The sequence below is a fragment of the Schistocerca cancellata genome, unplaced genomic scaffold, assembly GCF_023864275.1.
Source record: "Schistocerca cancellata isolate TAMUIC-IGC-003103 unplaced genomic scaffold, iqSchCanc2.1 HiC_scaffold_782, whole genome shotgun sequence".
Taxonomy (NCBI): Eukaryota; Metazoa; Arthropoda; class Insecta; order Orthoptera; family Acrididae; genus Schistocerca; species Schistocerca cancellata.
The window spans coordinates 5,983,722-5,998,628 of NW_026046793.1; the positions used below are offsets into that span (position 1 = coordinate 5,983,722).

General features: G+C 36.9%; 1 protein-coding gene across 15 annotated transcripts in view; it reads right to left on the reverse strand.

The window, feature by feature from the left end:
* LOC126143126 (disks large homolog 5-like) overlaps window positions 1-14,907 on the reverse strand; it is a 556,312-nt gene that overhangs the window by 235,585 nt on the left and 305,820 nt on the right. For 4 of the 15 annotated variants that reach the window (XR_007529641.1, XR_007529644.1, XR_007529642.1 and 1 more), the window contains exons 8-10: window positions 8,409-8,574; window positions 8,031-8,196; window positions 3,254-3,506 (exon numbers count right to left, since the gene is read on the reverse strand). The exons of 8 other annotated variants lie outside the window; for them this stretch is intronic. Coding sequence is in view for 3 of the 7 variants with exons in the window: in XM_049915325.1 (XP_049771282.1) it covers window positions 8,031-8,196; window positions 8,409-8,574 (332 nt within the window). In the remaining 4 variants the exon portion in view is untranslated. Of the gene's footprint in view, window positions 1-3,253; window positions 3,507-8,030; window positions 8,197-8,408; window positions 8,575-14,907 lie in introns of those variants that run through there. 3 more of the 15 variants (XM_049915325.1, XM_049915334.1, XM_049915333.1) reach the window with 3 other exon arrangements.

A 14,907-nucleotide genomic window follows, 5' to 3' on the forward strand; every position in this document is an offset into this window, starting at 1 on the left:
TGAAAGGCAGAGTAAACTGAGGAGATATTCATGAAATACAAAAATATAATCTGCTAGAAAATAGAAAATCATTTGTTACTGGAAAGCTGTGCAAGCCTCCAAAATATCAACAGAAATATCTAACAAAAATAATGACTTAATTTCTCTAGTCAATGGAAAATATGTTCCAACTCTTCATTTTAACTTTTCTGGTCTTCTCAGTGTCAACAAAAACTAATTTTTCTTATTAATTGTACAAGCAAGGTCCCAACGTCGATAGACATACAAACAAACACAAACATACGCACAAAATTCAAGCTTTCGCAACAAACGGTTGCTTCATCTGGAAAGAGGGAAGGAGAGGGAAAGACGAAAGGATGTGGGTTTTAAGGGAGAGGGTAAGGAGTCATTCCAATCCCGGGAGCGGAAAGACTTACCTTAGAGGGAAGAAAGGACAGGTATACACACACACACACACACACACACACACACACACACACACACACACACACACACACACACACACACACACACACTATATATTGTAAGCCTACAGTGAAGATCTCTAGCTCTTTAAGTAAGTGTCTGCAGGATGATCTTGGATGAGCTCCAACAATTATTCTGATTACACGCTTTTGTGCAATGAACACTCTTTTACTCAATTATGAGTTACCCCAGAATATGATGCCATACAAAAGCAAAGAATGAAAATAGGCGTGGTAAGATTTAAATCCCCAAAATTTGCAATGACCCTAATAGCGTAAGTAGCTGAACTCGAACGTTTCAGCAGATCTTCAGTGTGTGTGTTTTCTAGTTCAACCCCTCATCAATGAATACACCTAGAAATTTTAAATATTCTACCTTAGCTACAGATTTCCGATCAAAGTCTATATTTATTAATGGTGTCATTCCATTTACTGTGTGGAACTGTATGTACTATGTTTTGCCAAAGTTTAATGAGACCCCATTTGCAGAGAACCATGATTTTCTGAAAAACATCGTTTACAATTTCACCACTTAATTCTTGTCTGTTGCGTGCGATAGCTATACTTGTATCATCGGCAGAAGTATCAGCTCCGCATCTTCATGAATATAGAATGGAAAGTCATTAAATATATTAAGAACAGCAGAGGACCCAAGACCGAACCTTGCGGCGCCCCATTCTTGATTGTTCCCCAGTTTGAGGAACCACCAGTTTTTCTGCATATTATGTGAACTGCTTATTTCAACTTTCTGCACTCTTCCAGTTAGGTATGATTTAAACTATTTGAGCGCTGTCCCATTCATACCACAGTACTTGAGCTTATCTGGAAGTATTCCATGATTTACACAATCAAAAGCCTTTGAGAGATCACAAAAAATCCCAACGGGTGACTTCCAGTTACTCAGAGCATTTAATATTTCGTTAGTGAAAGTATATATAGTGTTTTCCACTGAAAATGCCTTTCTGGAAAAGAAACTTACTTAGCTCAGCCTCTACCTAGTGACCAGAGCAGTGTATATAGCGTACTTTCACGTCACCAGCAGCGAGGCTAATGTGGACTACTATGGAGAGCTTGTACCACAACACCTGGACTATCTTGAGTTGAGTAATTTTCTATTCTTTTGAGTAAAGAACCCAACTAATACTTGCACACAGTTTGTATTATAGAAGAGGATACCGGCCACCAAACAATATCCCCTCCTTGCTTCCCACGGTATGTGCCTACCGTGAGAATGAGACGACACAAAAAATTTTATTTTAACTGTTATTTTCAAACTGAGGAATTTTGTAACTTCCATATTAATATTACAAATTCTGAAAAATGGTGAGTATACTTACTTGTTACAGACAGAGAGGCCACATTGGCAAAATCGACCAGCGCTACTGTTGTATTCATGTTTAGGATAAACAGTTGTTTCATTACATTAGAAAGTCTCTCAATTATTTTGTTAAGTCCCATAGTGCTCAGAGCCATTTGAACAATTTTGAACCAATTATCTTCACATTACAATTAAAAATTTATCAGGATACTAATTTTTTTCATATTACACAGTAGTCAGAAAAACAACAATGGTCATTTGAAATTCTCTTTAATACAGTTGGGGAAATCAAGTGGTTTAGCACTTCAGCTCTTACACCATCCAAAATTTTAGTGAAACAGTTACAGAGAGTTTCAAAGTTTTGTTCTGCTGAGCCTATCAATTTATTTGACGGGGAAAAGTTACAACCTCTAAAGTTTTAAACTTTAGATAATCCATCCATATTACAAAAACTTATGTATACACATATGTATATTCCACATCTCCTAAACCACTGGATCAGTTTCAACCAAATTTGGTACACACGTCCCTTACTGTCAGGCAACAATTGCTGTGTGGGTAAGAACCACCTACCTATTACAGTTCAGGAGTAAAATGCCATACACATTGAGATGGAAAAATGGTCACATCATGCATGACGTTTAAATTTATTATAACTAAATAGCTGAACAGATTTCATAAAACTTGATAACAAGATAGCTCAAATCCTGAGGAAGGACAAGCCTTATTTACAAAGTTTACAGTACAAGATACTTACCGACTTTAAGAACCTTACGTGAATTAGGGGAAGTATTTACTCTTTCACTTTAGAACTTTATCATTTTTGAGAAAATGCTTGTGTTAATCAATTTGTGCTACTTGATAAAATTGAAAGAAACAAATACAGTGCTTATACAATCTTCGATGTGTTTAATCCATATTTCCAAACTATTTGTTACATAGCATGTAGCTACTATGATTGCTATCCAGTATTTGCCAACGGGAGTACTTAGTGACTTGCAACCAACTTTATCCTTAATTTCAAACCGTTACTCAATTTTTTTCTGACTTGCAGCCCTCACAAAATTACGAGACGAAAAAAGTTATCACATAGTACATTTTGCAGTTCATGCAGTTAAAATGTCACATCAGGGATGATGTTTAAATTTATTACTACTTTGCTGCTAACTCTATTACCAACACATTTAGCAGACAGTATTCACATTTGCTGCTGAATGTACCATAGAGGGAAGGGAGGGAGCAGACATGGACGAGGTGGAGGCGATAGATGGACGGAGAGGGGTGGGAGCATAATCGGTTGGTGGGGGGGGGGGGGGGGTTGCATACACAGGCAGTGCCACATACTCAGATACTTACATATATGAAATCACAGTTGTGCATCGGTGCATTGCAAAGACCATTACTTTGTAGTAGTATATGAAGAAAGTAGTTTATTTTAATTTACATATTGCACAGATAAACGTGTAAAAACCTATAACTCAACCAGGTTCTTGCAAGTTAACAGAGCAACATATCTTTTGTTAAGTATTAAAACAATATGATGTTATCTATAAATAAATTTGTAAATCCTAATTTTCAAATATGATTTCCCCACAACTTATTCCTTCATTTGCTTTCTTTCCACGAAAGCTGTTACACGATCCCAGTGTGCTGTATGCTGCAATATGTTCTTTCCATTTACAACCATATCTTCTGGAACACCTGTCTCAAATGGTTGTTGCCACCTAAAATATAGAAATAAAGTGCTTTTTGTGTTGATTACCCACAGCAACAGACAGTGGATGTAAGTGATACAATCAGCAAAGAACTACAAGCACAGATTCACAGGACATCACTGGCAGAAAGAGACTTATGACACTGATATCCAGCTACACATGTAACAATAAGGACAAATAAGATCAGGCATTAACTCACATGTACATGAATTTTTTATTGGATAGTCAGTTCACTAGAAAGGGAATCACATATTTAATAAACTGATAACATTCATCTACTGTTTCAAACAGACTGTCAGTAGATTAATATGTCCATTAAGTCTAAACACTATCTAATTCCTATAATGAATAACAAGTACGAATGCATAAGCACTTAAGATGGATACATATTCATGTTCGGTGAGGAAAATCGACCAAATTTCACAGTAATCAACTACAGTGGAGTCGCGAGAGGAGATCACTGACAGTTGCAACTGACTTGGTGCACCTGCTTTCCGCACGTACACAGTACCTCCATGTTGTCAGTGCTCTACAGACGACTATGCTCCGATCACAATTACTCAATAGTTGACGTCTGTCACTTGCTGCTACAGTTTTGCCACATCTGTTGCCGGCTACCGCTCTGTTACAGGCGGCACAGAAACACGGCGGGCTCGCTTCTCGAATGCTGTTATTGTGTAATGTAGAGCAATGTCTGAAGCGGTTGGCACGAGATAAGACAGCAATAGGAGATGATCTGTCCACAGCCGATTTTAAGTGACACACGACTTAATTGCGCCAGAAGGATCATTGTACAGCTCTGAATTTAAACTTGTGTCCTAAACTAAACAGAACCTAATGATTTGCAATGTAGCCAACAAAGTGGCAGTCAACAATCTACAGCAGAAGTAAAAAATCACAATCACTTTTTTCACGGCTATTAGAGTTAACCTCTACAAGCAAACTCTGAGACCGAAAAACTTCAGTTGCAGTGCTAAAAGCAAATTGTAAGTTCTCTCTCTGACTGATTATCTGAAACCATCCTCTCACTGCCTACACCAGCTGCCGTATTACCAACCATTGAGCAGTCCTGTTTGGCACTCAGTTGCAGGTTATAGACAGCACAAGCAGATTTCAATGAAAAGGGAATAATAGGAAGAAAAACAAGTGCAAATAGATTAAAATTCTGCTTCATGCAATGTCATGCGAAGCTCGTCTAACATAAGCTCGTCTCTAGGATTATAAAAACTGTATATGTAACGCTGAATTGCGCCTTGTGTATCAGGTATACTGAAATACAAAACAAGAGGGCCAGACTCAGGATTCGGGATCTGAAAACATCGTCAAGAAAGAAAGCCAGACAAGCACTTGGAAATGAACCAATTGCTGTGGCAGTTTGGCAACAGTGAATGTGTGTGACATTGAGCACTCCTATTTCAGGAAAGCAAATACAAAGCCAGAAGTGTCAACTAACACATAATTTTAATCATACTGTAGTTTCCACCAGTAGTTCCCATGGAAAGCTGGCAACAGTCCTCCCAGCAATCATCTGTTGCCAGCCACTCAATGCCTGCTGTGTGTGGTGAGCAGCACTATCTCCTTTCATATTGTCCATGTTCCATCCTGGGTTTTCTATCCTTTGAAAATTTGCTCTGACTGAGCTATTTTGCACAGATGAATTTGTATCCTGCATCAAACTGTAAGGAATCTAGCTATTACTTATACATCTTTATCCAAATGATTTGAAGGTTTCTCTCTAAATTACAATCTATCTATCATACATATAAAACGCAATGTCGTGAATGACTCATCACACCCAAACCAAACTGCCAAAGACAGGATCTTTAAATCTGGAGAGACTGTCGATCTTATACTGAAGCCATTGTTTAGGAAGGGATTTTTGAAATCCCACGCATAATAGAAGGAAAGCTTTTTGAAAATATTAGCTATTAAGTCGATTTCGAAGATAGCTCTAAAGAACTGAAGTTTCTTTGAAGCTACAGCTATGAAAATTGGTATTTGTCTTCTTGGTTATAGACATTTTTAAAAAAGTCGTGTTAGTGTTTTTGGAAATTACAATGCTAATGTGGTGAAACAGAGAATGAGATTGTTTATGCAAATATTTCATTATGAACATATTTTAAAGCTAAATCTCAAAACTGCAATTTGGCTTCTCAGTTAGAAATAAAAAAACTAGCTGTTACACTGTTGCTGGAAATTCAACTCCTTAGGGAATGAAACGAGAGATAAAAGTGTGTAAGAAAATATTTTCTTGTATTAAAAAACATTTTAACGTTAAAAATCTGAAAATTGGTATTTCACTTATCAGTTACATATAAAAAATGTGTTTTAGGGATGAACATTTCTATGGAAATGTCTCCACAAGAATGCAAAAGGCATGATTAATGCCCATCTTTGACTCCAGCTAAAAGAATCACTTTTTGGTAAGAAGTACATTTGGGAAAGACCATGCTTCTATGGCCTTAATTTGCATGAAAAGTTTAGAAGTTAGTGCAATTTGTGAACAACATAAAAATTCAGTTTTAAAAAATCTGTGCAGAGCACACAGTCTGAGTGAGTGAAGCGGCAGATGCTAAGCTGGTAATCAATAAAACTAACTTTTACATGTAAATTATCTTTTCTGCAGAAGTTAGAATGGGTTAGACTTGTGAATAACTTAATCATGGGACTTTAAATTTAGATGCTTTATTACCAATATGAAAAAAAATGGCAAAAAAAATAAATAATTTATCCACCGAGTTTTTCCTGAATACCCAGGTTTTTCTCAACCATGTAGAAGATGCCACCAGTGTGGAGCTGGAAAGAAAGAAAAAGAGAGAGAGAGAGAGTTATGGAATTATTAGGTTAAATGGTAACCTAACAGGAAGCAAACCATAGAAGATGGTTTAAAAACCACTGAGAACAAACATGTGGGCCGGGACTGTTTTTTAATATTAATCACATTATAAGGCTGCTGCACAACCATGCCACAATGGTTTGGAATAAATTTAGTAGAATGACAATATCAATTGGGAATTCTATCTGCTGTAGAGAAGCAATGCAAAGTTTGTAAATGTCTCGGAAAGCACTAGCACATGTTCACACAAGTAGGACCATCTAACCAGAGCTTCATAAAAGATGCATGTGAAACATGTCCTGTTACCTTCAGTTGCTACTTGCTGAGAATTTCCTCACTCATTGACAGCATTTGGGAGATTCAAATGCATTATTAGCAAGTTTCTTCTTCTGAGTGTATTGTACCAGAGTTCTTGAGAATTTTATTTTCTTACAAATAAGTGTACATATTGTGAGTCAGAATAGCAAAATATGAATAGAATGTGCTGTGTATCAGACAAATATTTGGAATATGGGTCCAGGGTGAAAGTGAGGTAAGTTGTGCATCCAGACCATACCTGAATAACAACTGAGAACTATAAACAGTGCAGATCCAGGTAAGGGTACACGTAATTCCAACAGAACAATATACCTGTAATGGTAATAGCTTGCTACCTATGCCACTTTTCCTGAGACTATTTTAACAAACGATACTGGAAATAATGTGTTTAGGACAGATCTTTAATGTGGGATACCAATCTGCACATTTCATTATACAAAAGCACGAGTAAAAAAAAAGGCACATTATCTTCGCATACATTTCAATTCAAATTCGGCACTTAGTTTGCTTCTGTCAGTCAAACACAGCACACGACATGTGATTAAAAGTAACACCACTATTTTATCACACATATAGATTGAATACATGCAATGAGCATTAAATGTGTAATTCAGGATCAAAAACTGCAAAACCTTTAAGATTGCAGCAGAGTTAACATACACTGCAAAAGATCTCTTTGAGACATTTTCCGCACAGTCTACTGCAATAAAGTGTTGAGAAATGTGCTACCTATAGATCTCATCTTGCAGTTGGGTCTTTGTATCAGTAGTTAGGAAAGCAGACACAGTCTAACTCATTTAGGGAACCCTGGAACCAAAATTACAAATGGTAAACGTCCCAAACCTTCCCTGGTGTGGCAACCGTAAGCAGCATCTGAGCTCTACTGGACGGTTTAATGATTGTGTGTGTGTTCTCTTCCTGTAGTCTTGGGAACTGTCATACTATACATTGGTTATAGAATACGAGTCATGTTGTAAGAATATACTCCAATCACAAGTAAATGAGATGAACAGTGAGAGCACTCAAGATGCCACATATACCTCTCATAGAAATGAAAACAACGAACTGGTGAACAAAGGAATTCGAATTGAAACTTCCAAAACAAAACGCAAGAGTAATAACGTGTGATACTTGTGTAGAACAAATAGGATGTACGTACTCCTGGAGGTCCCTTCCTCACACCTTGCTGTTTCAAACTGACATTACACTATGACACTGCAATAAATACTTCTAAATATGTATGTTACAGTTTTTATATTCTGTAACATAGTAGTCCGTCAGTCCACGAAGATATGAATTTTGTTCTTTCAATTATTTAAATCAAGATTATACACTGGACATCAATTGAAATATAGAAACATACATTTGCTGGAACTCACCATACAGCAATGAGGTCTCTTAATGATTGAACCAGTTGATCATTATTAGACAGTAAAGCATCCATATGTTGATTCCACTCACAGGTATTTGAGAATTTGTTGGAACTTTCAGATTCACGTGTTTCATCTGAGTGCATGCCAATGAGATGCTCTAAACGAGGATCGTCTGAAAATTATTTTTGTTTCATAAGCCATATCAAAGTTTCATCGTCCTAATGATTTTACAGGTGTCACTTTGTTCTATTTTATTAAAAATGCAGCATTTTGCAGAAATTAATTCAGCCAGACCATCGTGAACACAGTTCTTACAAAGTTCTGGCACATAAATCTAAAGACCAATCATTATTTGCAATGTTTTTCCAAGTTACCATTTCTTACCTGCGAGGATAGACATTTCAGGTAAACTTAGTGTCCTATGTCTTGCCATCCTCTTTTGCGCCACAAGATCCAGTATATAGAACAAGTCATTATATGCTGTACCAAAGTCCAATGTCTCTTGTAAAGTAGAATCTCTGTTCATCAGTGATACCATGGTTTCATGCAACTGCAATCAAAGAAAGATTGGGGGCACAATTTGGATATTGCAGTTCTGTCATTAACACCTCAAATAATAATAATAATAATAATAATAATAATAATAATAATAATATCCCGTGGAGGCCCGGGAAAAGAATAGGCCTCCGGTATGTTCTGCCAGTTGTAAAAGGCGACGAAAAGAACAAACCACTAATAGGGCTAGTGTGATTAGTTGGTTCAGGACAGAACTAAAGAAGCCTCGGACAAGCGCCGTCATGGTCGGGGACGACGCTTGAACCCTATGCCCGCGCACAATGGTAACGACACTGCTAGCCAACTGGAAAATTATTTAAATCCAAATAGAGGTGTTTTGCAAGATATGCTTCCTGCAACCACCCTAGAAGGAAAACAAAGACAGAGGATGAGATGGTCAGATGAAGTTAACCAACACCTCATGTTCTGTTATTACCAAGCAAGAAAACCTAGGAACCAACACAACTGGATACAGATCACAAGTATACACAAAATTTATTACCAGATACCCAGAATTAAAATTTTTAACAGAACAACGACTAGCTGATCAGATCCGTGTAATAATAAAAAATAACAGGATACCCCAGTCAGAATTAGAAAACATCAAACAACAAGTACAACAAATACTGGAACAAAATAATGTGCAATCAGAAGAAGAAGAAAATACAGTAATGGACTCAAACATCCCAGAGCAAACAAAGGACAACACACATCAATTTTAAACAATCAGAGGAAAACAAAATCTTCAGACAGCCACCAGAACAAGCACAAATAGAACACGAAGTGACACATGTTAGATATAGAAGATAAATTTCAGCTGACATATATAGAATACAAAGACACAAATACAGACATTAGACCAATCTTGCATAGACCGCCAAATAACCCACAAGTCGAAACAACAATAAAAACTACCAACGCAATCATACACAACAAAATAAATGAAAACACAACTATGGAAGAGTTACAACTACTGGTTTATATAGGAGCACTCACGACACTAAATATACACACTAGGCAGTGATCAGAACCAACCAACACATAGAAGAAACCCACAAAACCAGCTTGGCAACACAGGCTACCGATCAGAATAGAAAAACTGAGAAAAGACATCGGACAGCTAACACAATTTATAAAAAATGAAATGTCAGAAAAAAAAAAACACGAAAAAGTTTAGGTAAAATCTCACAACAAGAAGCGATAGAGCAATTAAATGAAAAGAAGCAGAAATTACAAGCATTGGCCAAACGACTTAGAAGATACAAAAAATGTGAAAATAGAAGGAAACAAAACCAAACATTCAACACAAACCAAAAGAAATTTTACCAGACAATAGATAACACACACATTAAAATAGACAATCCACCAAACATAACAGACATGGAACACTTCTGGAGCAACATATGGTCAAACCTGGTACAACATAACAGGCATGCATGGTGGATACAAGCAGAAACAGACACATACAAGATGATACCACAAATGCCTGAAGTGATAATTTTGCAACATGAAGTCACCCAAGCAATTAATTCTACTCACAATTGGAAAGCCCCTGGAAAAGATAAAATAGCAAATTTCTGGCTAAAGTAGTTCACCTCAACACATTCACATCTAACTAAATTATTTAACAGTTACATTGCAGACCCATACACATTCCCTGATACACTTACACATGGAATAACTTATCTTCAACCTAAAGATCAAGCAGACACAGCAAACCCAGCTAAATATCGCCCCATAACATGCCTACCAACAATATACAAAATATTAACTTCAGTCATTACACAGAAATTAATGACACATACAACACAGAACAAAATTATAAATGAAGAACAAAAAGGCTGTTGCAAAGGAGCTCGAGGATGTAAAGAGCAACTGATAATAGATGCAGAGGTGACATATCAAGCTAAAACTAAAAGGTCGCTACACTACGCATACATTGATTACCAAAAAGCTTTTGATAGTGTACCCCATTCATGGTTACTACAAATATTGGAAATATACAAAGTAGATCCTAAATTGATACAGTTCCTAAACATAGAAATGAAAAATTGGAAAACTATACTTAATATCCAAACAAATTCAAATAATCACACATCACAGCCAATACAGATTAAGTGTGGAATATACCAAGGAGACTCATTAAGTCCTTTCTGGTTCTGCCTTGCTCTGAACCCACTATCCAACATGCTAAATAATACATATTATGGATACAATGTTACTGGAACATACCTGCACAAAATCACACCTTTGCTATACATGGATGATCTAAAACTACTGGCAGCAACCAATCAACAACTCAACCAATTACTAAAGATAACAGAAGTATTCAGCAATGATATATAAATATGGCTTTTGGAACAGACAAATTTAAGAAAAATAGCATTGTCAAGGGAAAACACACTAAACAAGAAGATTACATATTGGAGAACCACAGCGACTGCATAGAAGCAATGGAAAAAACAGATGCCTATAAATATCTAGGATACACACAAAAAATAGGAATAGATAATACAAATATTAAAGAAGAACTAAAACAAAAATATAGACAGAGACTAACAAAAATACTGAAAACAGAATTGACAGCAAGAAACAAGACAAAAGCTATAAATACTTATGCTATACGAATATTGACTTACTCATTTGGAGTAGTGAAATGGAGTAACACAGACCTAGAAGCACTCAATACACTTACACGATCACAATGCCACAAATATAGAATACATCACATACATTCAGCAACAGAAAGATTCACATTAAGCAAAACGGAAGGAGGAAGGGGATTTATTGACATAAAAAACCTACATTACGGACATGTAGACAATTTAAGAAAATTCTTTCTAGAACGAGCAGAAACTAGCAAAATACACAAAGCAATCACTCATATAAATACATTGGCTACACCACTGCAATTTCATAACCACTTCTACAATCCTTTAGATCACATAACATCAACAGATACAAAAAAAGTAAATTGGAGAAAGAAAACACTACATGGCACAGCCACACATCGATCAAGACGCATCCAACACATGGCTAAGAAAAGGCAATATATACAGTGAGATGGAAGGATTCATGATTGCAATACAGGATCAAATAATAAACACCAGATATTACAGCAAGCATATTATTAAAGGTCCCAATACCACAACAGATAAAGACAGACTTTGCAAACAACAAATAGAAACAGTAGATCACATCACAAGTGGATGTACAATACTAGCAGATACAGAATACCGCAGAAGACATGACAATGTAGCAAAAATAATACATCAACAGCTTGCCTTACAACATAAACTTATAAAACAACACGTTCCCACATACAAGTATGTACCACAAAATGTACTGGAGAATGATGAATACAAATTATACTGGAACAGAACCATTGTAACAGATAAAACAACACCACATAACAAACCTGACATCATACTCACCAATAAAAAGAAGAAATTAACACAACTAATCGAAATATCCATACCCAATACAACAAATATACAAAAGAAAACAGGAGAAAAAATTGAAAAATACATCCAACTGGCTGAGGAAGTCAAGGACATGTGGCATCAGGATAAAGTTGACATTATACCAATTATACTATCAACTACAGGAGTCATACCACACAATATCCACCAGTACATCAATGCAATACAGCTACATCCAAACTTATATATACAATTACAGAAATCCGTAATTATTGATACATGTTCAATTACCCGAAAGTTCCTAAATGCAATATATCGTACAGTTAAAAGGAAGTGACGCTTGATCAAGGTCCGCGTCACTTTCCATTTTTAACCAGACTTAACGTCTGAGAAAGTAAAGAAATAATAATAATAATAATAATAATAATAATAATAATAATAGCTCCTGTATAAAAAAAAATGGCAGCCTCGATTCTAAGAGAGATTAAATCATTTATTACAGAAAATCTATTTCATTCACTACAGGACCCTCTTCAGTGCAAATATTAGTTTTAAAATTTGTGCAATAAAAGCACATATTATAACTTCAACATGACCTCAACACACAATAAACGTTGGATGAGGAGTATGTTGATGATTGGTTTGTGGGCTGATTAACCGCACGGTCATCAGTGCCTGTACAGTGTCCCAATCTTTACACAGTCAAATTTTAGCCATGTTCACAAATAATGATGATGTTGAAATGATGGCGCAACACAAACACCCAGTGCCTGGGCAGATAAAATGGCCGAACCAGCCGGGAATCGAACCCGGGACTCTGTGATCCAGAGGCAGCAACGCTAGCCATTAGACCACAAGCTGCGGACGGCCATGTTGAAGTTGTTAGTATGTGCTTTTATTACACGAGTCTTCAATACTTATTTTTGTACTGAAAATGGCCATGCGGTGACAAATCAATTTGCTGTAATAAATTATTTCAAATCTCTTACAACTGACGCTGCCATTTTTCTTGTTTACAGCACTAATACTGTGGTAGTTGAGAACATGGTTTCCAGAGGAATCCAACCTCAATAAAAATAATTTACAACTACAGAAACTAACTTACAAAAATGAATTTTAAAGGGGAAAAAAACATTTTCTCAGCTTCCGGAATGTGTTCGACACAATTTCCTACCTTTGACAACAAAACAGGAGCATATGGAATATTGGACAAGCTGAGTGATTGGACTGAAGATTTTCTAGGTAACAGAAAACAACATGTCATTTTCAATAGAGAGAAACCTTCAGATGTACAATACATAAATGTCCTAATGTTGAAAGTACCATGAAGATATTCATGGAAAATACTGTTGTGTACAGAGATGTTGCAACACTAGGAAATTGAATCGAAATCCAACACAATCTGCAAATGATCAATGCTTGGTGCAGGGATTGGCAGGTGACCCTCAACGTAAAACAAATTTAATGAATTGCAAATAAATAGGCAGGAAGACCCACTGCTATATGGCTGAACAACTGCAGAACACTCACTGGATGCAATCACTCCCATAAAACATCTAGGAATGTACGTATGGAGCAGTTTAAAGTGGAATGAACACATGAAACTTATTGCTGCGGCTGACACCAAACAGACTCATTGGAAGATCCTGTGGAGATGGAGGCAACCCACAACGCAGGCAGCTTACAAAACCCTTGTTCAACCAATACTTTATGAACCTCATCAGGCTGGTTTCTGTATCAGACAGGAAAGACACAAGAACAAGGGCATTCAAAGAAGAGCAGCACATTTCGTTAAAGGTTCATTTAGTAAGAGAGTGAAGATGATGCTCAGCTAATCCCAGAGCGACGCTGCAAGAGAAGCATTCTGCACCACTGTGCTCTTTACTGTCAATACTTCCAAGAGCGTACATTCCTAGAATATATATATGAAGATAGTAATTGTACTTGAGAGAACAGATACCATTGATGACTGTGCAGCTTCTCTAGAATGAATGATACTTGAAACCTTCAGCTGCCTACAGGTGTTGATATACCTCGATGGGGACAGCTGAAAATGTGCCCCCCGACCGGGACTCGAACCCGGGATCTCCTGCTTACATGGAACACACACACACACACACATTTTCAGCTGTCCCCATCGAGGTATATCAACAACACCTGTCAGCAGATAAGGGTTTTAATTAATTATCATTTATTCTAGAGAAGCTGCACGGTGATCAATGGTATCTGTTCTTTCGAGAACAATTACTATCTTCATATATATAGTTAAAGGCTATCCAGCCATTGACGTTCGTCTGTGCAAATGCGCACAGGTTGCCTGAACTCTTATGGGAATAGACAACTTGGTGTGCGCGAGTAATGAGTGGAAGGGCAAATATCTATTAGGTACATTACGTATATAGACGGTGGACAGTTGGGAATGTGGGTCTCACGGGAAGCGTGCAAGGGATAAGTCCCTGCAGTCGCACTATTCGTCTGTACCCTCGGTGGCTCAGACGGATAGAGCGTCTGCCATGTAAGCAGGAAATCCTGGGTTCAAGTCCCGGTCGGGGAACACATTTTCAGCTGTCCCCATCGACGTATATCAACAACACCTGTCGGGAGCTGAGGGTTTCAATTAATTATCATTCCTAGAAGAGTTACTAGTATATTGCTTCCTACAACATGTACAGGGTGTACATATAGTCCGGGAACACTCAATTATTTATTGCACAAGAACCAAACATTGGACAGATATTATACATGTCATTTTGAAGAGAAACCCTGAAAGTTTTTTTTTATGTATACCACCACAGCGTAGTTTGGTAAGTTGCTGATAGTCAGTGCTAGTTGCAAATGTAGCGCGTTCAGGTGCAGAGCAAGCTTTCTGTGTGTTGGAATTCGAGAAAAAAATGTGCTACAGCTGT